The 27939-nt window shown below is 44.2% G+C and overlaps 1 protein-coding gene across 2 annotated transcripts; it reads right to left on the bottom strand.

Moving 5' to 3' along the window:
- Positions 1 to 139: 139 nt before the first annotated feature.
- Positions 140 to 27939, bottom strand: ZBTB2 (zinc finger and BTB domain containing 2). Of its 2 annotated transcripts, none has more exons than XM_043888262.1 (3): positions 27806 to 27939; positions 8962 to 9146; positions 140 to 2924 (listed from the first exon to the last, which is right to left on the bottom strand). In XM_043888262.1, the coding sequence occupies exons 2-3, from the start codon at positions 9132 to 9134 to the stop codon at positions 1553 to 1555; spliced, it is 1545 nt and encodes a 514-aa protein (XP_043744197.1). In that variant the 5' UTR covers positions 9135 to 9146; positions 27806 to 27939; the 3' UTR covers positions 140 to 1552. The 2 variants fall into 2 exon arrangements, with proteins under 2 accessions (XP_043744197.1, XP_043744198.1); XM_043888263.1 differs by lacking the exon at positions 27806 to 27939 and adding an exon at positions 27250 to 27382.

The raw sequence follows: 27939 nt of genomic DNA on the forward strand, positions 1-27939 counted from the left end.
AAAGGTGCCACCCAGATTAGGGGAATTTGCCCAGCGTTCAGCAGGTACCAGAGAAGATACAGCAAGAAAGTGACAATGCTCTCTAACCGCCTTTCCTGCCTTTTTTGCAGACAAAGTAATACAGAGATAAAATCATATACCCATTTAATCAAATGTTTATTCAATGAAAGTATGTATAAAAACTTTACAAATCTGAGAACTCAACTATACATGAAGTAAGATGACGGGATATTCAGTTTTTAACATACACGTACAGCACAGTTATTAACTGTTTTTCCCTTTCCCCTTCGGTCCTTATTTCTGGCTCCTGTTTTATCCTGTGAGACCATTCTGTTATTGGCCTAAAGGAAGATTAATGGACAACTTTTACTGCTTTCAGGCCAATGGAGGAAATTTCAGGTGTTTTTTTTTTTTTTTTTCAAAAATGGGAGACTAAACATCAAAATTAAGCTTTTTCCCAAACAGCAATTTTTTTGTCCTGATTTCTCTCTGCCATTTTTGATGCTTCAGTGAATGTTGCCAGTAAACTATCAGCATTAACATTTAAAGTCATTAAAGTTCCTACATCCACCCACAACTTTCCCTGTAAGATGCATATTATTGTATCTTTACCCCCCTGCATACTCACACTGATTTAAAAGCAGTTGACTGGCGCTAAAAACAAATTTACCATTGGCAACTGCTAGAATGGCATATTGTTTTCCATTCAGAAAGACAATCTATCTATAGAATGGTACTTTCAAGTCTGATTTTTAAAACAACCAACAAATTTGTCGGAAACTAAAACACATATTTTGTTGTTATTCAGCTCTGAAAAAAGCCAGCAATTAGATAAGGCATGTGCATTAATTCACCTGTTTACAGCAAGTATCCACACATTTTCTCTTCCAAACACACAGACCCACAGCTTGTCATGTTTTATCCAAAAATTAAGATTGCCATCACATTATTACTTTTTCTCTTTTGTGTTTTGTTCAAGTAGATTTTTCAACTAATGATTTTTCCTAACCGGACATAATCTCAAAGGATGCATTCTGAAATAAGACACCTGGAGGATAAATACTAAGAATGTTTTCTTGGGTTTGAAGTTTCCCCACACCTCTAGATTTTGCATAGTTACAGAGCCCCACTGTATCTCTAAGAAGCATGCTGTATTTTTCAGACATTGTCTTTCTGAGAAGGGAGACTTACTACCCAGGGAAAGTCATAATTTTAGCTTGCCAAATTGCATTGGAGTTGTTTTGTTATGTTATATACCCTTCATTAGTTCCAAGTAGGTTTTTAAATCATCTAAAACTTCTCCAAGTCTATGAGCTTATAAGTACTACTGACCATTATCTTTCCAATATCTCCTGAATTAAAGAAGTATGTTCCGGGTTTATAATGCACAGAGCCTTTAAGAGGAGGGGCTGTGGACGGGGCAGGAGGGGCGGGGGGAGTGGGGCCGGGACCTGTTTGCATCATGCCGTGGAGAACAAGAGTTCTGAATTTGGGGGAAGGGAAGGAAGAGAGTCTTTGTAAAAATGACAGTTTTTAAAAACATAAGTAACATTCAGTCTAACAACACTGTTTCCTGTTCCTTTTTGATGGAAGCTAACACCGGGTGGTCGGGTTCCGTCACTTCCGAGTCCCCACTGCCCAGGAGAATGGACCGCCCCTCCTCCAGGGCGAACACATCTGAGTTCTGGTTTTGGCATGAATGTTTAACCACCTCATTGGGAGTGGAGAACGTTTTGTCACACAAGTTGCATTTGTAGGGTTTGTTCGTCTGTACCAACATGTTGTCCATCTGGCTGCCTTCCTCGAAGGTGCAGAGCTCCAGAGTCTGCTTGTCCACCATGGTGTAGGTGTCGATGCTCTGGTTGAGGCACACGTGGCGGGCCGCCTGGTTGGCCCTGCAGAAGCTCTTGTCGCACGTGCTGCACTTGAAAGGCTTCCCGGTGTGGATGTACATGTGCTCCCGCCAGTGGCTTTTCTGGATGAACTTGCGGCCGCAGATGGTGCACTCGTACTTGCGCCGCTTGACCTCCCGCTCCTGGTCCGCCTGCTCCAGGTTGTCAATGTCCGCGATGTCCGAGGGCGGCGGCGTCTCCGAGTGCGGCTGCCCGTCGATGATGGGCGAGTCCGAGATGTGCTGGAGCTCGCTGTCGCTGATGATGCCCGCCTCCGGCACTTCCATGGCGTCCTTGCCGAGGTCCGCCGCGTTGCTGCACAGAGACAGGGGCACGCGGCTCTCGCCGGGCTGGCTGGCCGTGAAGGGGACCCCCGTGTGAATCTGGAGGTGCTCCCGCAGGCTGCTCCGCAGCGTGAAGCGCCGCCCGCACAGGTGGCAGGCGTAGTACTTGGGGAAGCTGCCGTTCCTCTTCATGATGCTCGGCTTGACGTGGGCGATGGTGAGTGGCGCGGGCTGCTCGTCCGACGAGGAGGCTTCCAGGTTGGTCTCCTCCCCGGGGGGCGGGGGAGGAACGGGCGTGGAGACGAGGTCGGGCGACAGCGAGGTCTGCAGCGGGTCTGAGGGGGTCATGTGTGTCCGGTTCACCTGGCTCAGGTTGGAGGGCAGCTGGGAGAGCTGGGCGGCCTCGGGCCCCTGCTCCTGGCTCATCCGCGGCGCCTGCGGCCGCGGCTCTCGAGCGAGTTTCTCAGGCGCCGAGGCCATCTTGGTGGCTTGCCTCAGCTGGTGGTCTGCGATCTGAATGCCATACAAGGAGGACGCCAGCGGGAAAACTTGGTCGGGGTGAGAAAAGGCTCCTTGGCTGGCCAGGCTGGCCTCCTGGATCAGCGGGTAAGCGTGCAGGAACTTGATGCCCTGTTCCAGCCGCACCGGGTCGATCAGCTGCGGCGCCATCTTCCCTGTGTACATGAGATGCAGGAGATAGCTGAAGATGTCCGGCTGGATGTCGGTGGGTTTCAAGCGGACACACTCGCTGAAAGAGACGAGAGAAAAGTCTGTCAGTGGATGTCGGTCCGTGACTCAAGTGATTCCATAAAACCCGAGGGAAAAACCCGGAGGGCTCTTACGGAGGCAAATGAAACAAGACCCATCTCCCATATCTTACTGTGAGTTTCATGAACTGGAACACTCAAGAAAGTGTTCCAACAGGAACCTATGCAATTTAACTCTAAACCTTAATAGGCTTCTTAATAGAACAGACAGGAATACGGTAAAGATTATTTTAAAGGACTGAGAAAGGGTAATTCGTGTTAAAGAAATATGGTAACAACGCATAGACTCTTGAAGTAGTCTTTCTCCTAGTAACCTATGTAAAATTATATCACTTATAAACAACTTTGTGTTTTATGGAGAGGATCTGTTGCTGAGTGGCCCATGACCCAGTAAATACTTAAGAATCCCTGACTGCGCATCTCTCAGCTAAACGTCTCGGACTTTGTATTGATTCAATGCCATCCGGAACTCAGCAGATCTTTTAAGATAGGAGGCACAACATAACATAGGGGAGTTAGACTGGTGCCTAAGAGTAAGACCACAAAAGTAAGAAAAACTAAACCTTCTGTCCCTGCTCTGAACCCCTCTGCTCTCTCCAGCACGAAGGGCAGAGTGCAGCAGACCTGGGAAGAACCAGGAAGGCAAGCCACATTCCAGCTCCAATGGAGTCCGATCACCATCCCGGTATCATTGGATCCCATGAAAAGCAGCTCTGGGATGACTCAGTTGTTTATCAAATATAATCATCCTCATCATTGGAATTGCAGCTGGGATTTACAGGCATTTTCTCATTGCATTGCCATTAATTCGCGTTTTGGAGCTTTCCAAGTGGCACGGTGGTAAAGAATCCGCCTACCAATGCAGGAGACTCAGCTTTACTCCCTGGGTGAGGAAGAGGCCCTGGAGAAGGAAATGGCAACCCACTCCAGTATTCTTGCCTGGGAAATCCCATGGACAGAGGAGCCTGGTGGGCTACAATCCACTGGGTCTCAAAGAGTCGGACACAACTGAGTGACTCAACAACAACAATTCACACTTTACAGGTAAGGAGTTGAGGCTCAAAGGGATTTATACCTTACTCAGTATCAGTATTAGTAAGTGGTGGGACTTAAATTTGAGTCTAACTTCTAAGCCAAGACACCAAGATTCTTTGGACCATTAAAACAATCCTGTGTAGAAGGGGCAGATCTGGAATGATGATTGATATGGAAACCGAGATTCCCCAAGGTTCAGTGGCTTATATGAGGTACCAAAAGGAGTTGTGGCAAAACTGATGGTCTAACTTGCAGACTTCAGTGTTTGCATCATCCTAGAAAGAGTGTAGATTGAAGCAGTAATAACAAAAAGCTCCCAAGAACCCTCCCTAAATCATCAGTAAAGAAAGAAAACCTAAAACATCACCATAAATTGATGAGATAAAGATCTACATGAGGTATATGTGCTATCACCTACTGAGTGAATATATTCTACTGACAATGCATTTTTCAACCTCAAAGACATTTGCCTTGAATGCTTTTAGAATTCATAATCATTTTTCATTATACCACTTATTACTATTATGACTCTTTTTGGGCCTTTTAACTATTTATCTTAAGTATTTTCCAATATGCTAAAATAGACAGTATAATCTGCTCTTCTAAATTTAGTATTTTAGTCTGTTAAAGAAGGGGGGAGGCAAGTGACTATTAAATGGCTTTTAAAGCTGTGATAAAATATACTTGAATAATTACTGTATTGCCATCAATGTGTGTAAATTTCAAGATGCCTGCATACAAATAATCATGTGTAAAATGTCCTGACTATAAAGTATGGAAGGTTTTATAGAATATAGTCTTTATAAGCAAAGATCAAGCATAAAAACTACCACCCCTTTGACAGCAGAAAGGGAAAGAATTTATGTGACTGTTTTTAAAAGACACACAGATCACTCATGTCTGTATTTGGAGACTTTTTTATAGTCCTTTCAATTATTTATATTCCTTTAAATAGGAATGCCAATGCAGGTGGTCCTTCCCTTTAAGCACAATGTAAGTGCCAACAATATTCTGTGTATAGTCGAACATATTGAGATGCTCTAGGGAAATTCAATATTCAAAATAAACCTTCAGGGATTTGGTGTGGTGAAGAAAACTTTCATAATGTAAACAGTCAACTCTGGATTGAAGACTGAACTAGTGGGGAGTCTTTCCAGGGCCAGGCAGAGGCTAGAGAATGGGAAACCACAGGCCTTGAAAAATGCAAATCACCCCCAGGAGCCTAAAGGGCGCCTTTTGTTCTTTGGGGACTTGTGTGTTCAGTTGCTCAGTCGTGTCCAGCTCTTTGTGACCCCGTGGACTGTAGCCTGCTGGGATCCTCTGTCCATGGGATTCTCCAGGCAAGAATACTGGAGTGGGTTGCCATTTCCTCTTCCAGGGGATCTTCCTGTCCCCGGCTTGAACCTGTGCCTCCCGGGTCAGAATTCTCTACCTCCTAGACACTGGGGAACGTTACCATCTTTGGGGATGGAATGTTCCTTCAATCAGGAGGAAGGATGGTGAGTTCCCCTGCCTCCACAGCAAAGAAAAGGGAAGGGCGGAAATCCTAGGCCTGGCTAGATTTTTCAGCCTCCATGAAAGGTAAATCCCTAGCGGGGTCCCTTTCCAGAAAAACTCTGTTGTAAATTTTATCACCCTTATTGGTTATTGTATAAGTTGAGTTGTCCTCTATTGACTGCAAATGGAGGTGACTGGATAGTAAGCTTCTCAAATTTTAATGAACTTCGTGCAATTTCTGAGGGCAAAGAAGGGATGGGGCTGGGAAGGCCCTGTCCACACTTCAGCAAGGCTTACAGAGAGAAAAACTCTGGGGCCCAGGGGACAGGTGAGGAGACCCAGGCAGAAAGCAGTGGGGCCCTGGAGTTTGCGGTCAGCACTCAGGGCCCAGAGAGGTTTTCAGACACCAATTTATCTTGATTTGTTCATCTTCATCTCTTTTTTTTTTTCCCCTTAAAGCAGAAGTACATAGATACACTCAAGACACTTAAAAAGTTTAAATAGTTCCTTATGTCACATTCCAGCCACCAATGTCCTCCATGGCTATCCCTGCCAGGCAGCCAGACCTCTTGTCAATTGCTCAGCTCACTCTAGGCCACTCTGGTCATTTCCCAGGCTTTTGGGCAGGAAACAGCTGTCTACAATATACTTACACATAAGTGGTTTGGTTTGCAGATGTATGTTGGACATAACACTTTTATGGAGGAAAAATACAGTTTTCGAACAAGCTACAAGCCCTTCCTAAAAACTTCCATAGTCATTTACATTTTTAATCTTTCCTTCACTAGACCCTTTAAGTAAAAGATGGGCTTAAAAAACTTGGAAAATAAGGATTTAAAAATGTTTTATGTGAGACGCTATCAAAGTTATACTTAGCAAGCATCCATAAGACAGAGACATCTAGTGGTAACTACGGACATAAAACACTCTCTCAGTGTGAAAAACTATTCTTGATCTATCTCTACAGTTGCTGTTGTTGTTCAGTTGCTAAGTCACATCCAACTTCTTGTGACCCCATGGACTGCAGCACCCCAGGCTCCCCTGTCTTCCACTGTCTTTAGGAGTTTGCTCAAATTCATGTCCATTGGGTCAGTAATGCTATCTAACCACCTCATTCTCTGTCACCATCTTCTCCTCCTGCCTTCAATCTCTCAAGCATCAGGGTCTTTTCTAATGAGTCGGTTTTTTGCATCAGGTGGCCAAAGTATTGGAGCTTCAGCTTCTGCATCTCTACAGTAGTCAGCAGTTAAAAGCAGGGCTCTGGTCTTTGCCTAAGCATTCTCCTTCCCCAAACAGCACATGCTGGCTCCCGGGCAATAACACACTGTTGCTTAAACTTGGGGCTCCTCTCTGCACTGATATCACACTCCTTTGTTACTAGAAGGGTATTTGCTCACTGCTCCACACTTACACTTCCTTGGGGTCACAAAGAGTCAAATACGACTTAGTGACTGAATAACTACACTTATAGTCAGTTTCCTGCATCTATTTAAAAATCATTACAATGTATTCTTTTATTCCTCAAAATGAAAACCAGCCCCTTGGCAAGGCAGTTTAATTCATTGTGTTGAGACTTCCAGTATCCATTAGCAATAAAGGATCAGGGGAGGGGGCATCCTTAGTGTGGAAAGATAAAGCAACCTCCATCTGCCATCAATCCTATTAACCACCCATTCTGCTCCTCTAAGCGTCTATCAAGTGGCTATTATACACAAATCCATGAACTATAGGCTGTGACTTTCAAAACATTTGTAGAATGTCTGCCCTCCAGCATCTTACGAAAGAGGAAGGGAGGTAAGTACACAAACAACAACAACAAAGGGAAAATATGTCGCTCTTACAAAATGGCATGAATAAAGCGCTCTGAGATGTCAGAGAGGCAAAGACTGCTTGGAGCATTTCAGCTCACCTGACTGTTGGGCGGGGTGTGGGGGGGTCAGGGAGGTGACCTATGGACTAGGGCTCAGGGAGCGGGCGCAAGGCCAACAGTGTGGTTCCAGTGGGGGATGGAGTGTCCCGGGGGAGTGCCTTCAGAAACTGGCTGGAAGGAGGTCAGGCTCCATGCCTGCTGGGCCTTGAAGGACAGAAAGAAGAATCTGTGTGCTACTTTGATGTGTGATGAGTGTCCTCTAGGTTTCCAATCAAAAGAATAACACAGTCTGACAGGTTTTGGAACAAAGGCACATCCCAATCAAAGCAGTGCTTAGGAATATTAATCTGATAGTAATATGGGAAATGATTAGGAAATGGAGGTGAGAAGGGAAGGAAGGAACTAATGTGAAAGGTAACTGTGAAGAAAACATGATTTGGGGACAGTTTTAGAGAGATTTTAAGTATGGGTTACTTGAAGATGAAAAAAATAAAATAGGGAAGCCAGAGGCACTTCTGGGCAGACTTAATTCAGATGCAGACATGCAAAATGAGATAAAAGATTCAATTCTAGATGTCCAGCAGCCAGCCTGGGGCCTTGGGAAATAACAGTTCTGGAGACAGAGAAAGAGCAAGGCCAGGGCTGTGAACTGGTTTCCAGCAGAGGCAAGGTCCAGGAAAAGAGGAGCGCCCATCAGGAGAGGCAGAGAGAAAGCAGCGAGGAGACTCAACTCACCAAAACTGCAGGAGGCGCCTGTGGAGAAGGCAGAAAAACAAGGGGGATTCAGAGTCATCAAAATGCAGACGACAACCCTGAAGAAGGAAGGAAACAGGCGCAAGTGCTGCACAGGACACGGGCAACAGCGACTGCGAGGACAGCGGGGGTTCTGATGAAGAGGTGACCTTGGGAGAAATGAGGTCTGTGGGGCGATGGGGTGGAAACCGCAGTCCCCGTGGAGACCAAGAGTGGGATGAAGAGTGGAGAGGTGAAGCCATAGACCACCCTTTGAGGAACTTTCACAGTGCAGCAAGGAGAAGCAGCACCACCAGGCCGGTGGACAGCAAGGTCACAGAAGTGCTGAGCCTTCACAGACTCGGGGATGCCGGGGAGGGTACCAGGTAAAAATGAAAAATGCAGAATAGAAACTATGGCGAACCTGGGAACGTGAGGGCAGCAGGAGGATCGTCTTCCTTAGAAACCAGGGGCTCTTTTCTCCAAGATAGAACAGATGGGAAGAAGAAAAATAAGGAGACTGAGTCATTTTAGGGGAGAAAAGAAGGACACGGTGGGAATTCATGCTGCCAAGCTTCTCATTAGGAGACTAAGGATAAATACTCAAAGTCCAGTTGGGGGGAGGGGGAAGGGGACACTCGGGGCAGGGCTGGAGGAGAAAGCTGCCTTCCTAGTGGACCCCAGGCTGCCGATCTGGACTGGGCACGGCTGTTTGGAGGTGGAGGGGCTCCCTGGGGAAGGTGAGGTCACGAGGGACTGGGAGCCTAGGGAGAGGTCATGAGAACCATGGTCCTGATGAGGGCAAAGAGCAGGTTCAGTGGGAAAGAGGGCCGTGGAAGGTCAGAGGCTACAGTCATTAGATTATTATCAACCACGTTAGTTACCTGGTCTGATGGACAAACAACATCTTAAAGTAATTGGAGAATGAAGCAAGAACTGATTTGTGTGCCTTGAAGTACACATCGCCGATGGCAACCGTGCAGTCACACAGGAAACCAAACTCTCGCTGAGCGTTTAACTGTTGCAGGAGAATAAGTCCATGGTTGGCCAAATCCATTTTTTAAAAAATCTGCAAGGCAAACAATTTTTTTTTTTAAGAAAGGTGGTTCACAAATCAGTATGTGTCCTTATAGTCACCAACAGTAATGAACATGGCTAATAGGTCAGGCACTGCTAGAAACGTGATATAAATTCAGTCTTCACAACAGCCCTGGCAATTAGTTCCATCATTTCTCCCATCTTACAGATGATGAAACTGATGGGGAATTCAGGGACTGCATGCTTTGCCTGAGTTTATACAGATGGTTTAAGTGTGGGAACCAGGAACCAGATTTGAGCAGTCAGCCTGCCAGACAGCAAACATTTCTGGGTCTTTGGTCTTTGAGTTTAAGATTTCAAATGCAAATTCTAATGATCCATTAGAAGTTGTTAGACCAAAAAAAAAAAAAAAAAGAAGTTGTCAAACCTTCCAGAGAGATGAGTAAATTAAGGTGCTGGCTGGGGCACAGCAGAGTAAGACAGAAAGATCTCAGTAAGTCTGGGCAATACTCCAGCTCCTGCTGTGTAGACAGGGAAGCCTTGGCAGGGCTATCGTAACCCCACATCCCTTATTCCTCAAGGGTGAGGACACAGGACAAGTGCTCTTCTCCCTCTTTGGTGGAGGAGGAAATGGGCTTCGAGAGGGGTAAATAGTCACGTTAGCAAGGGCCATCTGGTCAGATGGTAGGGGGCGGGGGGAGTCAAAATTTAAATCTGAATCTTCAAAATTCTAAGCTCATTATTCCTCCTTCACTCTAGCAAACCGCGTATCCTCAATCTAACTAAATCAAGGGAACTGCTTCTGGGAGAGCGAGTGCATCGCATCAGGAAACTGCTCCTTCCCATGGGCAAATAGCATTCATCAAAACCCAGCACACATACATCAACATTATACTTAATAACATAGTTAATGGTGAGAAAGAGCAAACGCTTTCTCCTTACAGTTGAGGACAAGGCAAGGATGTCTGTTCCCACTATCCAATATAGTATACTATTCAACGTAATTGTTTCAGCCAGTGCAATAAAGCAAGCAAGGAAATAAAAGGCTTACAGACAGGAAAGGAAGAAATAAAATTGTCCCTATTTGCAGATGACATGACTTTTACATAGAAAATCCCAAAGTATATACCAAACCTCCTGGAATTATTAAATGACTTTGGTCATGCCACAGAATACAAGATAAACATACAAGTCAATGGTAATTCTATATACTAATGCTGAACATGTGGACACAAATTTATTTATTAGAAATCATTTACAATTACAAAAAAATGAAATACAAAAATGTTAATCAAACAAAACATGTATAGGACTTGTATACTGAAATTAGAAAATGCTGATGAAAGAAACCAAAGATCTAAATAAATGAAGAGACATGCTGTATGTTTAGGAAGACATAATATAAATCAGTTTTCTATATCAATATATGGGTTTGCTATAATTCTTATCAAAATCCCAGCAAGATTTTTTTTTGTAGATACAGACGAGAGTATTTTAAAATGTTTATGTAAAGGCAAAGAAACTAGGCTAGCTAAAACAGTTCTTAAAAAAGGAATAAAGTGGGAGGGATCAGTCTATCTAATTTTGAGAGGTATTACAGAGCTATAGTATTGAAGGCTGCATGGTACTGACAGAGGGATAAACACATAGATCAATGGAACAGAACTCAGGTGTAGACCCACATAAATATGTACAGTAGATCTTTGACAAAGGCACAAAAATAATTCAGTGGAGAAAGAACAATTTTCAAAAATGCTGTGGGATCCAATGGACTCCCATAAACGAAAAAGAAAAAAAAAAAAGCAACTGGGAAACAGAAAGAAAAAGAATTTTAAAATAAAATGAAAAAAAAAAAAAAAAGAATTTTAATCTGTCTCATATCTTACATAAAAATGACTCAAAATACATCACAGACTCAGATGGAAAACACCAAACTATAACTTTTGGGGAAAAACATGGGACAGAATCTAAAGAGAATCTAGGATTCATCAAATGTACAGTCTATAAAAGGATGAATTGATAAATTAGACTTCATAAAAATTAAAAGGGCTTCCCAGAGGGCTCAGTAGTAAAGAAAGTGCCTGCCAACACAAAAGACTCCAGTATAACCCCTGGGTTGGGAAGCTCCCCTGGAGAAGGAAATGGCAGCTCACTTCAGTATCCATGTCTGGGAAATCCCATGGACAGAGGAGCCTGGTGGGCTACAGTACATGGGGTCCCAAAGAGTTGGACACAACTTAGTGACTAAATAACAACAGCAAGAAAAATTAAAATCTTTTGTTCTGAAGAAGACCCTGCTAAGAGGATGAAAAAATAAGCCAAAGACTAGGAGAAAAAAATTTGATAAAGGACTAATATCAAGAATATATAAAGAATTCTCAAAACTCATTAATACAAAAACAATTGAATTAGAAAATGGGAGAAAGACTTGTAGTGACATTGCACCAAAGAGGAAACACAGATGGCAAAATAACACGTGAAAAGATGTTCAATAGCGATTAGGGAAAAGCAAACGAAAACCACAGTGACATTCACTACATGCCTATCCGGGTGGCCAAAATATAAAATATCAACAAGCAAATGCTGGCGAGGATGCAGAGAAATGGACTACTCATACCATTGCTGGTAAGGATGTAAAATGGTGTAGCCACTCTAGAAAACAGCAATTTCTCTTAAAACCAAGTATGTAACTATGATGCTATCCAGAAATTGTACCCAAGGACATTTATCCCAGAGAAATGAAAACTTAGGTTCATACGAAAACCAGTACTTGGACATCCACAGCACCTTTATTCCTCAGTCAAAAACTAGAATCTACCCAGATGCCCTTCAGTTAAACAGTGTGGTATGCCCACACCACACGAAACTACCCAGCCTTAAGACGAAATGAACTACAGACACATGCAGCAACCTGGGTGAGTTATGTGCCCAAAGGCTACATATGGTATGATTCCCTTTACATAATATTCTTGAACATTACAGAAATGGAGAACAGGTGAGTGGTGGAGGGGCGAGGGGAGAGGAGGGCAATGCTGTTTGGCTGTAGAAGGGCAACAGGAGGGAGCTCTGTGGAGACAGAGATGCTCTGCAGCTCAACTGTGTCAACGTCAGTACCCTGGTTACAATGGGAGCAGAATTTTGCAAAGTGGTCCCATTAGTGGAAGCCGGGTAAAGTGTGCATGAGATCGCTCTATAATTTCTTGTGACTGCATGTGAATACACAGTTATCTCAAAAAGTTGACAGAGAAAAGCTCATCACACATTAATTAATTAGATTAAAAAATGTATATCTATGATGCTTAACTTCAGAATCAGGGAAGCAACTGTGGAGAAAGCATTACCAATAAACTTAAAGACAGAAACAGAAACAGAAACATCGGTTCTTGCTCAGCTGGTGCTCAGCTCCCCAACCTCCTTCCTGTTCTAGAGATGATCTGGCAGATTCAGAAATTGACAAGTGTGCCCTAAAATAAATGAGCAAAGTGGAATGACACTTTAAGAGACTGATCCAGTTCACAAAGCAAGACCCCAGAATGTCAAGTTTCGTGTTTTCTATCAAGAGCTCGATCCAAGAAGGAGAGGCAGGAGAGCCAACCATGTTGGCTGTAGTTCCTGAGTGTGAAGACCTGGACTGTAGCCTCCCCTGCACATGAACGTTGATGGTGTGGATAGGGGACTTAGTTCCCCAGTGTCTTCTGCACCTGTCAGAGAAGGCCAAAGCACTAAGATGAGGAACAAGAGACAGAGAAAAGGCATGGGCTCATGATGAAAGCCAGAGATGCTGCCAGCTGGCAAAGTAACTGGGGTGATGAAGAAACACACTCTAATCTGACCAGGATAGAACTCTAGAAACTAGTCTTCAAAGCTGTTCTCTGGAAAGTGCCAGAACGCTAACTTGCCCTTCTCTACAAAAAGTATCATACCTTTTAGAGAAAACTGGGCTGAGCTGCTTTATCATGGCCCCGACTCTGATAACGAACACATCCACGCTCAGGCAACTTTGGGTGTCACTTTCATTGACAAGTACAGTAAGGAGTTAACTATTTATCTTTTGATGGTAACAGGAGGCTATTGTTTATGGAATGTTTACCATTAACCATTCATTTCTTTATGTCGTTCATTTATTTTCACACTAACTTGAGCTATGTGAGGTCTTGCTGCCCACTGGTAACTCAGACGGTAAAGAATCTGTCTGCAATCCAGGAGACCCAGGTTCAGTCCCTGGGTTGGGAAGATCCTCTGGAGAAGGGAATGGCCACCCACTCCAGTATTCTTGCCTGGAGAATTCCATGGGCAGAGGAGCCTGGTGGGCTATAGTCCATGAGGTCATGAAGAGTCAGACACGACTGAGCGACTAACACTTTAGTACAGAGATGATACCCACATTTTACAAAGGAGGAAACAGGCTTAGAGAAGTTAGGTAGCTTGCCTAAGATACTAGAATCCATAAGTACAAGAAGTGGGATTTAAACTGGAATTCATTTGATTTGCTGGAACATACTACATACAAGTATGTTTGTTTAAAATTAACTGGAGATTTTTAATGGCTACTTTAAAGTGTAAACATTGCTCTAAGAGATTCAAATATTAAGGACACACACTAGCATTCATCCACCCCCAACTCTACCCATTTACCCCCACTCTAGCCAACACTGGGTATTAACACTTTTTAAAGAATCTTTGCCAATATCACTTGTTACTTTCTATGAATTTGATGAATTGAAGTATATTTTTATTTCCTCTTATTTCTCTTCATAAGTTTTGCCCATTGTCTGTCAGGTTATTTTATTTTTTCCTTATCGATCTACAAAACTCTATTGTACATAAAGAAATGAGCCCTCTGTCATGGACGTTGATAATATTTTTCTTACTTTCTTTTGATTCTGTTTTAGAGAATTTTTGACATATAAAATTTTCACCAAATTTATCAATATTTTATAGGATGATTTTGAGGTTTGGGTTTTTTTTTTTTTGAGGTTTGGGGTTTTTACATTAACGAATATATATCATCTCTTCGATTTAGCAAAATGTATGGCTCCCCACCTCATTCCATCAACAGACGAACATAAGTATCGTATTCAGATGATAAGAATAAAACTATGATAAAACTGCAAAATGTTTCTTTTTAAAGAGGGTCTACTAGTTATTTTAGGATCTCAATTTAGGACCATCTAGAATAGAAAAAGAACTGAAAGTGTTTTTCAAATACAGAAGGAAGAACACGTGTCTAGAGTCTCTGAGAAGTGGAAAAACCAAATGAAAGGAGGAAAAACAAAGAAAATGTGTTACAGGTTCATAATTCACATGGGAGGAAAATCCATGTGCATCAGTTTTTTAAAATCTTAGAGACCAAAAACGTGTTTTTCAGGGAGAAATCACTGCCCCCTGACTCTTACGTATATGAATGAGCCTGAGAAAAGGGGGTAGGATGGGGTACTGGGCCCCTCCACCCCGGCCCGGCTGACAGTACTGCTCTTGCCCCAGCAGCCCCCTCATAATCGTTTCCATGAGGCTTTACTCGTACAATGCCACGTAAGCGGAGGTCGGCGCGTCTTCATGGGCTGGCTCTGCTCCAGGCTACCCTCCCTTTGTGGAAATGGACATCTGCTCTTCCCACCATCGACTGCTCACCCAACCGCATCACTCCTGCTGCCCTGCACTGCCCACCAAGGTCACTGAGGGCCTCTTCCCCAGCCCGATGCAAGAGTAGCTTATTTGACCTCTCTGCGGCATTTAATACCCTTCCCTCCTGCTCCATAAATATTCAGCCCTGCTTCCAGGACAACGCACTCTGGTTTTCCTCTCACCTCTGGCTATTTATTCTATCTTAACCCCCATCAGAGTTCCTCTTCTGCAGATGCTCCCCTGCCTCTGGTCCACAGCCCGCTTCTCTGCAGACTCTCCGTGGCAATTCACTCCGCTCCCACTTGGCTGTCCCGCACAAGCCCTACATTCAGACTAGGCAAATCAGCTCAAATCCCCAAAGGACAATAAAAGCCATCGACACAAACCTGTTCCATCTGTATCCACAGCGCAGCGCGTGGTGCCATCATCCACCCCTTGACCAAGCCAGGAACCCATGTTGGTCAGACACCCACTTGCTGCCAATTAAAACTCTTCATTCCACCCCCTGCCGTAACTCTACCTCCCTGCACATCTCCCTGTTTCCAGCTCAAGCCTCTCCCATTTATCCACACGGAACAGGTTAGCTAGAACTGCCTCTCCCAGGGCAAATCTGATGTTACCATCCTGCTGAAAATCCTCTGGAGTCTCCCTGCGGCTTGCAGGATGAAAGCCACATTCCTCAGCATGGCTTGTATGACCCCAGATGACCCCACCACTGCTCACCCTGCACTCCATGCTCTAGTGCTAATCTCAACTACTGGTTTCTAGACTTCCGGGCTGCCCAGACCTACTAAAAACAAACCAACCAATCCTGAAACTAGGGGTCTGATAGAGTGTGCTCCCTCTTTATTTTGCAAGAAAATACATCAAATATTCACATACCTATTAGGAATGGAGGGCTTTTCTACATAAAAAGGTGGACATAATGTCAGAATATACTTCTAGAGGAAGTTCAGTGGTACTGTATTCAACATATGGAACATAAGCAAAACTACAACATAAAATGTTTCTTTATGACACTAAGCTATGCATAATTGTTTTCTTGATTCAAGACTGTCCGTATAGTGGTCTTTACCAAGTGATCATCAAGTATCTGTTCTAAAAGTCCAAGCATTATCACAAATTCAGTTTCATTTGAGTGTGTTGATGACAAGGGAGAGAAAATGATGTATTTTACTCACTTGGGGTATTCTGGATGAACAGGGAGATAAGCTGCACAGAAGATCTTGCACAGAAGATCCTCAATGCCCAGGCCATTCTTGGGCTCCTAACAGGACATAACCCTCACTGCTCAGAGGCCTCCCTCTCAAAGTTGAGCAGCTCAGCAACCCAATTTCTACTCTCATGGTCAGGAGATGGGACCAGTCTGAATTGGGCCTTGGAACGTGCCCCTTGCAGAGGAACCCACCACTGACCACCTGTCCCTTCCCCTACCCTCTACTTGTCCTCTGCAAAATTCCCCTGACCTTCAAGACTGGAGGGTCTTCTTGCCTCCAGAGGACGTGTGAACCTACCTGATGCTTTTGGAGAGTTGGCATTGAGTCTTACCATTTGTTATTTTACCTCATGTGCCTAAGCATACTGTCTGGTGTTCAGTATTCATTAAACAAATGACTATATGTTTAGAGAGAAGAAGAGTGTTGAGTTCCAGTCACACGTTGGTCTGTGACTAGTAGGGTGATTGGGGTAAAAGTTCAATTTCTATTTTTTCTAGATTAACCTAAAATTCTCATCAATTTAATGTGTACTGCATTTTGGAAGAAATTGTCAATTTTAACATGTCACCTCGTGTTTCTTCATGCTAGTAATTATGTTCTTAACAGTGCTTTATAGATTATAATAACCCTCTACACACATCATTTAATCCTGATCAATACCATAGTATACTGTCTTCTTAGTATTTGTTTCATTGCTAATTATAATGACTAATAACAAAAGCATGTGGACAGTGACTGCAGCCATGAAATTAAAAGACACTTGCTCCTTGGAAGAAAAGATATGACAAACCTAGACATATTAAATCTAGCGTATTAAAAAGCAGAGACATCACTTTGCCAAAAAAGGTATATAGTCAAGGCTATCATTTTTCTACTAGTCATGCACAGATGTGAGATTTTTTTTTTTTTTAATTAGTTGGAGGCTAATTACTTTACAATATTGTAGTGGTTTTTGCCATACATTGACATGAATCAGCCATGGATTTACATGTGTTCCCCATCCCGATCCCCCCTCCCGCCTCCCTCCAGATGTGAGATTTGGACCATAAAGAACAAATACCCTCTTCCAACAACACAAGAGAAGACTCTACACGTTGACATCACAAGATGGTCAACACTGAAATCAGACTGATTATATTCTTTGCAGCCAAAGATGGGGAAGCTCTATATAGTCAGCAAAAACAAGATCGGGAGCTGTCTGTGGCTCAGATCATGAATTCCTTATTGCCAAATTCAGACTTAAACTGAAGAAAGTAAGGAAAACCACTAGACCATTCAGGTATGACCTAAATCAAATCCCTTACGATTATACAGTAGAAGTGAGAAGTAGATTTAAGGGACTAGATCTGATAGACAGAGTGCCTGATAAACCATGGACAGAGGTTTGTGACATTGTAGAGGAGACAGGGATCAAGACCATCCCCAAGAAAAAGAAATGCAAAAAAGCAAAATGGCTGTCTGAGGAGGCCTTACAAATAGCTGTGAAAGAAGAGAAGCAAAAAGCAAAGGAGAAAAGGAAAGATATTCCCATTTGAATGCATAGTTCCAAAGAATAACAAGGAGAGATAAGAAAGCCTTCCTCAGCTATCAATGCAAAGAAATAGAGGAAAACAATAGAATGGGAAAGACTAGAGATCTCTTCAAGAAAATTAGAGATGCCAAGCGAATATTTCATGCAAAGATGGGCACAATAAAGGACAGAAATGGTATGGACCTAACCGAAGCAGATGATACTAAAAAGAGGTGGCAAGAATACACAGAAGAACTGTACAAAAAAGATCTTCACAACCCAGATAACCATGATGGTGTGATCACTCACCTAGAGCCAGACATCCTGGAAGTCAAGTGGGCCTTAGGATGCATCACTATGAACAAAGCTAGTGGAGGTGATGGAATTCCAGTTGAGCTATTTAAAATCCTAAAAGATGATGCTGTTAAAGTACTGCATTCAATATGTCAGCAAATTTGGAAAACTTAGCAGTGGCCACAGGACTGGAGAAGGTCACTTTTCATTCCAATCCCAAAGAAAGTCAATGCCAAAGAATGCTCAAACTAGCGCACAATTGCACTCATCTCACACACTAGGAAACTAACGCTCAAAATTCTCCAAACCAGGCTTCAGCAATACGTGAACCGTGAACTTCCAGATGTTCAAGCTGATTTTAGAAAAGGCAGGGGAACCAGAGATCAAATTGCCAACATCCGCTGGATCATCAAAAAAGCAAGAGAGTTCCAGAAAAACATCTATTTCTGCTTTATTGACTGTGCCAAAGCCTTTGACTGTGTGGATCACAATCAACTGTGGACAATTCTGAAAGAGATGGGAATACCAGACCACCTCACCTGCCTACTGAGAAACCTGTATGCAGATCAGGAAGCAACAGTTAGAACTGGACATGGAACAACAGAGTGGTTCCAAACAGGAAAAGGAGTACGTTAAGGCTGTATATTGTCACCCTGCTTATTTAACTTATATGCAGAGTACATCATGAGAAATGCTGGGGTGGATGAAACACACGCTGGAATCAAGATTGCAGGAAGAAGTATCAGTACCTCAGATACACAGATGACACCACCACCCTTATGGCAGAAAGTGAAGAAGAACTAAAGAGCCTCTTGATGAAAGTGAAAGAGAAGAGTGAAGAAGTTGGCTTAAAGCTCAACATTTAGAAAACTAAGATCATGGCATCTGGTCCCATCACTTCATGGCAAATAGATGGGGAAATAGTGAAAACAGTGGCAGACTTTATTTTTTTGGGCTCCAAAATCACTGCAGATGGTGACTGCAGCCATGAAATTTTCCTTGGAAGTAAAGTTATGACCAACCTAGATAGCATATTAAAAGATAGAGACATTACTTTGCCAACAAAGGTCCATCTAGTCAAAGCTATGGCTTTTCCAGTAGTCATGTATGGATGTGAGAGTTGGACTATGAAGAAAGCACAGTGCCAAAGAGTTGATGCTTTTGAACTGTGGTGTTGGAGAAGGCTCTTGAGAGTCCTGTGGACTGGAAGGAGATCCAACCAGTTCATCCTAAAAGAGATCAGTCCTGGGTGTTCATTGGAAGGACTGATGTCAAAACTGAAACTCCAATACTTTGGCCACCTGATGCTAAGAGCTGACTCATTCGAAAAGACCCTGATGCTGGGAAAGATTGAGGGCAGGAGGAAACAGGGACGACAGAGGATGAGATGGTTGGATGGCATCACCGACTCAATGGACATCAGTTTGAGTAAACTCTGGGAGTTGGTGATGGACAGGGAGGCCTGGCGTGCTGCAGTCCATGGGGTTGCAAAGAGTTGGCTACGACTGAGCTACTGAACTGAACTGAACTGAAAGAGAAGAGTTAACTGGGCAAAGATGGGAATATCCCAGGCCAAGGGGTCAGCATCTACAAAGGCCTTAAGATAGGAGGGAGCAAGATGCAACTGGGGAACTAAGAAAAAAGGTCAATGACACTGAAGGGCAAAGAGCCAGAGAAGAAACGAGGCAGGTGAAGTGGGAGACTCGGGTCTTGTTAAGGATTCTGGTCTGTATCTTAAGAGCCAGAGGAGCTGCCAAAGGGGACTTGAAGTAGGGCGACATGACCAGACGCCTATGATGTATGTATCATTCTGAGCTGATAGACATGGTCAGATGGCTGCAGCTGGAGGGCTAACCAAATTGGGGGTTGGGGAGGGGGAGGGTGTTGGCACAGCGTGGGGCAAGAGGAGACCTGTTAGAAGTGGTTGAGAGGGGAGGTCTTCCAGTGGTCTATAAGACAGATGACAGATTGGATGGTGCTGATGAAGACAAAGGGAGATGGACAGAATTTAAAACACAGAAGATTAAAAAAAATCAATAGGACTGGTTGATTGGTGGATTAAATGGAGGCGGGTGGGGGAGATCAAGGTATCTTAGACAAGCCCTAGACTTCTAACTTGTGTAACTGCATACATCATGTGATTCTCCCCTAGGCGAGGACATACGGGCAGAAACCCAGTTTTGTGGGAGATAATCACGAGGTTAGATCCAGACGTGTTGGGACTGAGATACTTTGAGACACTCCAGTTGGGACATAGAGAACTTGTTGGTCTCTATATATATTGGAATTGGCCTGGAGCTCCAAAATCTTGATTTATGTCAGAAAGTCTTTGGAGAAGCCAGGTGTGTCTGACTCCAGAAGTCATATCCTTAAATCACTACATGATAGTTCAAAGACATTAAAACTGTAAATTAAAAAGGGTCCACTGAACCCTGGGAATAAATTTATTCTGGGAATAAATTTCACACTCTTTCCACAATACTACCTTGCTCTATTGTTGTTCAGTCATTAAGTCATGTCCGACTCTGTGATCCCATGTCAGTTGCAGCACACCAGGCTTTGCTGTCCTTCACTATCTCCTGGAGTTTGCTCAAACTCATGTCCAGTGAGTCAGTGATGCTATCTAACATCTCATCGTCTGCCACCCCCTTCTCCTCCTGCCCTCAATCTTTCCCAGATCAGGGTCTTTTCCAGTGAGTCAGCTCCAATATTTTGGCATCAGGTGGCCAAAATATCAGAGCTTCAGCATCAGTCTTCCCAATGAATATTCAGGGTTGATTTCGTTTAGGACTGACTGGTTTGATCTCCTTTCTGTCCAAGGTCTTTCTGTCTCAAGAGTCTTCTCCAGCACTACAGTTCGAAAGCATCAATTCTTCGGTACTCAGCCTTCTTTATGGTCTAACTCTCACAACCGTACATGACTACTGGGAAGATGATAGCCTTTACTATATACTTTTGTTGGCAAAGTGATGTCTCTGCTTTTTAATATGCTGTCTAGGTTTGTCATAGCTTTTCTTCCAAGGAGCAAGTGTCCTTTAATTTCATGGCTGGAGTCACTGTTTGCAGTGAATTTGGAGCCTAAGAAAATAAAATCTGTCACCATTTCCACTTTCCCCCCATCTATTTGCCATGAAGTGATGGGACTGGACGTCATGATCTTAGTTTTTTGAACGCTGAGTTTTAAATCAGCTTTTTCACTCTCCTCTTTCAGTTTCATCAAGAGGCTCTTTAGTTCCTCTTCACATTCTGCCATTAGGGTGGTATCACTTGCATATATGAGGTTATTGATATTTCTCCTGGCAATCTTGATTACAGCTTATGAGTCATTCAGCCTGGCATTTCATATGATGTACTCTGCATACAAGTTAAATAAGCAGTGTTGCAATACCCAGCCTTGACATACTCCTTTTCCAACTTTGAACCAGTCCACTGTTCCATGTTCAGCTCTAACTGTTGCTTCTTGACCTGCATACAGATTTCTCAGGGGGCAGGTAAGGTGGTCTGGTATTCCCATCTCTTCAAGAATTTTCCATAGTTTCTTGTAATCCACACAAAGGCTTTAGTGTAATCAAAGAAGCAGACTTTTAAAAAATTCCTTTCCTTTTTCTGTGATCCAATGGATATTGGCAATTTGATCTCTGCCATTTCCTCTTCCTTTTCTACATCCAGCTTGAACATCTGGAAGTTCATGGTTCACATATTGTTGAAGCCTAGCTTGAAGGATTTTGAGCACTACCTTGAACGCAATTGTATGGTGGTCTGAACATTCTTTGGCACTGCCCTTCTTTGGGATTGGAATGAAAAGTGATCTTTTCCAGTCCTGTGGCCACTGTTGAGTTTTCCAAAATGGCTGGCATATTGAGTGCAGCACTTTAACCATGTTATCTTTTAGGATTTGAAATACCTCACTAGCTTTGTTGGTAGTAATATTTCCTAAGGCCCACTTGACTTCTCACTCCAGGATGTCTGGCCCTAGGTGAGTGACAGCACCATCAGTCCCAGTCACAGAGGGCCAACAACCTGATGTAAAACTGACGACCTATATAATAAAGCTCCCACCCATTCAACACTATAAATGTACCTTAAACAAAACAAACAAAAAATCATTTGTCTTACCAAATCAGAATTGTGAGCAGAGGAACTAAAGAAAATTAGAGATAAAGAAGAGAGTCAATTCTTAAAAGTGGGATTTCATAGAATGTCTTCTTCATATATGTATATTTGTACAAGGTGGTTTTTTTCTTAAGTAAATTCAGAGACTATAAGACATAATATGTTGAAACAGATTAATAATACTTTAATGCTTTGGCTTTTACCACTGAATCACTCTGAAAATGGGACACTACCTAGATGACCAGTACTTTTAGCTGCCATCACATAGATACACGGTGGGCTGATCCTTAAGTTACTCATCTTTTGGAGGAACGGCTGAATGGGATGAATATAATCACATTATACTCTGACAACTCAAGTTCCTCCTTCATTTTTGGTTTAAGAACAGAGACCAAAACAGCTTTTGGGAATTGATGATTCACTTTTTAAAGATAATAGCCCTTCTAAGATACTAAATACCACTTAGACTACCCATTTCAAGGGCACTAAAAGGGTCCTCTGAAGTCTTTGATTTTATTAAAGTGAAGCATAAATGAATATTGCAATGCACAGGACACATCAGTAACAGAAAAGCACTATCCACAAGTAAGATTGATTCTTCCAAGTAGTTTAGACCACTTACCAGGAGGAAAAAAATAGCTTTTTCAATTAGTATTATTAATAATTAATATTTGAAGGCCTATAAAGTAAACTTGAATGAGGCTAGCTGTTTGAATTTTAATATATTTTAAAACCATATTTCAAGGCTAGGAAATGTATCTTATTTAGTTGTGGTGACAGACTGGCATATTTTTCTTAACATTTCTTTAGTTAATCCTCCACCACAGAAATTACAAAAAGAAGGGACATACACTAACCAATGGCACTTATTTTGACTTTGGATAGCAATGCACTTGTAAAATATTTCTTTAAAATTGTATTTTGCTTAAGTTAACGTTAAAATTAGTTTTTATTTTGAGTATAAGTTAAGGTCAGAAGGAGGCAGTTCATGGATGGTTTAGGTGTCAAGGAGAAGCAGGTCAGAGGTTTATGCTGATAAAGAGTTGATATTAAAGCAAGAATTCTAAAGGTATTATGCTACAATCAAATTTAAGGAAACCTAATGTGACCACGCAGCAAAATTTAAAACCTAATTTGCTTCTAGTAATCCCAAAGTAGATTGCCATTCTTTTTCATATGCTGTATCATGACTAGGAAATATAATCTGAGGAAATCTGAGGAAAATATAATCAGAATATAGCTCAGAATATATACCAGAAAGGAGCTCCAAATGTATTTTTAGATCAGTCTTAATGGAATAATTTACTTCAATATTTTATTTCAGGGTTTCTCAAGTTTTTTGGCATCAGGAACCCTCACACTCTTTATAATTGTACATCAAAGAGCTTTTGTTTATATGGAATATAAGCATTGATATTTATATTAGAAATTAAGACAAATTTAAAAATATTAATTCAATTAGACATAGCAATAATAAGCCCATTGCACATTAATATAAATAACACATTTTTTGTGAAAAAAATATTTTCCAAAATAATAAAAAAAAGTGAAGTGGCACTTTTTTTAAAATTTGAAGTGGTATCTTTTTGTATTTTTACAAATCTCTAATAGAAGACAATTGGATTCTGTATTTACCCTGCTTCTCCAGTTATTCTGTTGCGATGTCTGTTTTGGCTGAGTATTAAAGAAAATCTAGTCTCACCAACATACATAGTTGAAAATAAAAAAGCATTTAAAAGCCTTTTCAGGTAATTGTGGATATTATTCTTTGATATTATACCAAAACTTGACAAGCGGTAGTTTCTTAAAGGTTAGTTATGGGATCTTAAAGTATATCAATGAATGAAATTTTCCTGCTCTACTATGGTGAAATTCATTGCTGTGTCTTGCATTTTGAATCAATCTTTTACCCATTCATGACAATGTCGTCCACTCGTCATTTGGAAAACGTCAGCTCATTTGAATTATGCAGACCTCCCCAGTGTTGACACATTTTGCCAACAGTGAAAAAGGCCAGTAACATCTTAGTATCAATATGAAAATAGCTTTGACCTCTTGGAAAGTGAAAAGATCCTGGGGATTCACAGGGGATGGCAGACATTTAAAACAATCCCTGTTGAGAATCACTTTGGGGACTTGGAGAATCTGAATGACTAGGTGGTGTGTAGGAGCACGTCTGTATACTTTGATACTTTCTCACAGTTTTGATGTTTACCCTTGCTTCATGCAGAACTCAGGAGTGCACACGAAAGAAACTGTACATGAAGGTGTCTTGTAAAGTAAAAAATTTGTTTGATCAGTACTTAGCCAGATACAGTAATGTGCTTTACAAATTCTTATTTTTCTGCACAGTTTTATTAATGTGTGAATATTACATGATGCAAACAAACCTGATGCATGTGAGCAGAAGATTATGCATTTGAGCCTAAAATACAAGTCTCAAGCTTGGCCTTTGCACTAAAAAATAAAAGAAAGAAAAAACAAAGAGGTCGTAACCATCTTTCTTGGACAGCCAACTCCTCACAAGTGTTCGCTCTATGGCTACTGACTCCTCTCTTAAGGGCTTATCAGTACTGTAAAACACTGACTTTATTTACTGTGGATTCAAAATAATATTTAATTATTTCACTTGAATTTGCTAATAAAAATTATAACCTACTTGAGCATTAAAAAATGTTGTTAGTAAAGAAAGAAAGAAAGTGAAGTTGCTCAGTCGTGTCCAGACTTTTTGCGACCCCATGGACTGTAGCCCACCAGGCTAGTAAGTGTTGATTTAATGATTAGAATGTTAAAGCTTTTCTTCTTCAGGGAAAAAACAATTTGCAATTCTCTTTTTGATTTTTCAGGGCCGTGCTTTATGACCCAAAGATCATACAGAAGTAGGAAAAGTAACAAATGCCCCTTTGTCAGCTGTATTTTGAAACTTATGATAAAGTCTCCAGCTGACCAGCAGTTCCCCCCTAACTGCGATGGCCTGGCAATGCACTACTTGTCCAAAGGTTCAAAGTTACTCAAGAGAAAGGCTAGTGGGTCCAGGGGTGAAGCAGCAAGATACAGGTTAAGAAATGGCAGGAGAGTCTCCAACTTCCAACAAAGCTGATCCCAAGCAAAGGCTGTATGCCAGCCGTAGCTGTTTCCTTCATGCCCTGCTTCTGGTCCATGATTCAAAAGATGGGGAAAGCACATCTCCCTATACAGGACCATGGATACAGGACCATGCATACAGGGCAATCTATTTTCCTGAAGGACTGCGGTACCTACAATTTTATATTATTTAATAAAATTTTCATATCACAAAAGTGCAGATTTTGGAGGATAGTGCAAAGTTCATATTAATCATAAGATAAAAAAGAAACGGTCATGGTGGCAGATACATCTAGTGTTTATTCTCTGCTGCTGGAGGATTCCAGTGGAAGAGTTTGGGGAGCACCATTTATTTACACCCTTTTTGAAGAAAAGCTTTAAAACTGGCAAGCATGCAGCTGGGCCGTGCAGCAAAGCTCTGGCGCTAGTTTATCTGCCACTCTCGACCAGAACTCCACTGCTGACTGCTTGTGACACTAATACCACTGGGATACCACTTCTTATACTTTGAGATCTTGTGATGGTTTCAATAACAGGTCAATTCTTTGGCTAGAAAATAAACTTCTACAAACCACACATTAAGTGAGAAACGCCCAGTTTAAAGGAATGTAGTTATTAGTCATAAGCGTCTTTAAAATTACTTTCAGCAGTTTGAAAACGCCCTGGACACACAAGATTACTTGTAATGCAAAATAAAAATGTACTTTAACAATTAATTTTGGCTTCTAATAAATCAGAGAAATAAGGGTTTAAAACTTCTTAATTCTGATTTTCTTTTAAAATGTCAAGCCCCTCAGACTAAAAATGCTGTTGGTATTTACACCCTACTCCAGTGACCCATTAGGGTCAGAACAGATGATCCGTCCTAGAGAGGACTGGGCAGCCCATTTAAGGAAATCCAGAGCACCTTAGAGTTCTCCTTGAGCCCCGGGACACCGATCTTTTTAATGCTTTATTTCACTAAAACAATAACCTATGAAAATGAATAGACTTTTGAGAGTCACACTCTAAGCGGGCTGTAAGATGAAGAGCTAATGAACACTGCAGACAGAGGGGGGAGCAACGGGCCTGGGTTATTTCCCTAGGGCATAATTAGGAGTTCAGCAGATGAAGTTCATGCAGTAAATGGCGTAGCAATAACTGCATTTTCACTCCACCCAATCACTTTCTTGCCTGCTCTGCTGCCCTTGCCTTCTTCATTGCCCTCTTAATTCACTACCAGCTAAAAGTGACAACAACGTTGCTTCTTAAAGCATCTTCGGCCATTACCAGTTCTCTATGCAGCCTTGTTTAAAAATTCATGGTTTGGGGGTTCCGCCACACAGAGAAAACGACTCTGGCCCCGGGAAGCAACCTCCGAGCTCCAGCCTCCCCTCCGCGGAGCCCTATCCGAGTGTGAGGGCCGCATCTGCGGGGAGCGCGGCTCGGAGGCCGGTCCCACGGCCCAAGGCCAAGCAGCCAAGAAACCACAGCGCAGTCCTGGGCGAGCCTCGGCTTATCCGAGGTGCAGATCGCCCGTGGAGCGGAAGCTCGAGGCCGCCGCTCAGCGAGCCCACACCGGCTGCAGAAGCCGCAGCGGGCGGCCCCGGGCAGCGCCCAAGGAGGCCCGCATTCCCCCGCCCGCCCGAGAGCGGCCCAACGGCCGCCCCGTCAGCCTCGCCCCGCCCCGCCTCAAGGGGCGGGGGCCGGGCCGGGCCGGGCCCGCCCGGACCGGAGGGGGGCCCGGCGGGGCCGCGGCGCCGGGCACCCAGGCCCCGCCCCCAGCCCCGAGGGAGCTAGAGGAGAGGGGAGGGGAGGGGAGGAGCGACGCACTCGGGCCGCGCCTCACGCTCTCCGCCACCCTCAGTCCCGCGTGCGCGCGCGCGCTCGCCCAAGTCCCGCGGAGTTTAACACAATGCCGACGCCTACGCCGTGCGCAACGCCCGGGCCGGCGCAGCAGCTCGGCGCCGGGGGCGGGGAGGTGGCCAGACAGGGCGAGGGGAAGAGCGCGCGCGAGAGCGGGAGACAGCGCGAGACCCGAGGAGGCCGGAAGCGCGCGTGCGCGCCCCCGCCCGCGAGCGGGGAGGCGGAGCCGCAGCAGTAGCGGCAGCAGCTGTAGGAGCCGCTGCAGCTGGGAGAAGAGCCAGAGAGGCCGGGCCTGCTCCGGTCCGACCGGATCCCTCCCCTCCCCCTCCCTCCCCGCTCCCCTCCCCCAAACCCACTTCCGCAGCTCGCGGCCTTGCCGCTGAAGAAGCAGCGGCGGCGGCGGCGACAGCAGCAGGCGGCGGCGAGGCGTCGGAAGGATTACGCACCTGACGGGCCCGCCTCTCGGGGCTCCAGCGCGGGACGCTCACCGGCCGCCGCCGTTCGGGACGCGCTTCGCGGTGGCGGCGGGAAGGGAGGGACCGGCGACGGGGAACGGAACGCGAATCGCCCCCCTCCCCTTCCTCCTTCCCTCCCTCCCTCCCTCCTCCGCTCCGCCGCCCGCCCTCTCGGCTTCCGTCCCCTCCCCCTCCCGCAAAGCCCCGGATGGAGCCGCCGCCGACTCGCCGCCGCCTGGCTCCGGGGGATGGTTTTGTCAGGCGGCCAGAGCCCCGGCGCCAGGCGCCGCCGCCCCCGCCCCCCGCGGGGCGCCCCCTCGCCCTCGCTTCCCAGAACCGGGTCCCCGTGTGGCCCGGGCCCTCCGCCTGCCTTCACCCGAAGCCCCGGGACTGGGGGGTGGGGGTCATTCGTCTTCTTTGTTGCCACCGCCGCTGCCGGAACCGTTTGCGCGCTCCGGTGGCCCCCGCCCTCCGCCTTCCCGGAGCCCGGGCTGTGGGGGCGGCACGTGGGCACCGGCCCCGGGAGGCGGCGGCGGTGCGCGCTTACCTGTCTCCGGTGCTGCTGCGGCGGGGAGGGGGGGCGGTGTGGAGGAGGCACCGCTGGGCAGCCTTGGCCGTGCTCCCCGCCGCCGCCGCCGCCTCTCTCTCTCGCTGCTGCTGCTGCTGCCGCCGCGGTCGGTG

This window comes from Cervus elaphus, chromosome 26 (genome assembly GCF_910594005.1).
Source record: "Cervus elaphus chromosome 26, mCerEla1.1, whole genome shotgun sequence".
In the NCBI taxonomy this organism is placed as follows: domain Eukaryota; kingdom Metazoa; phylum Chordata; class Mammalia; order Artiodactyla; family Cervidae; genus Cervus; species Cervus elaphus.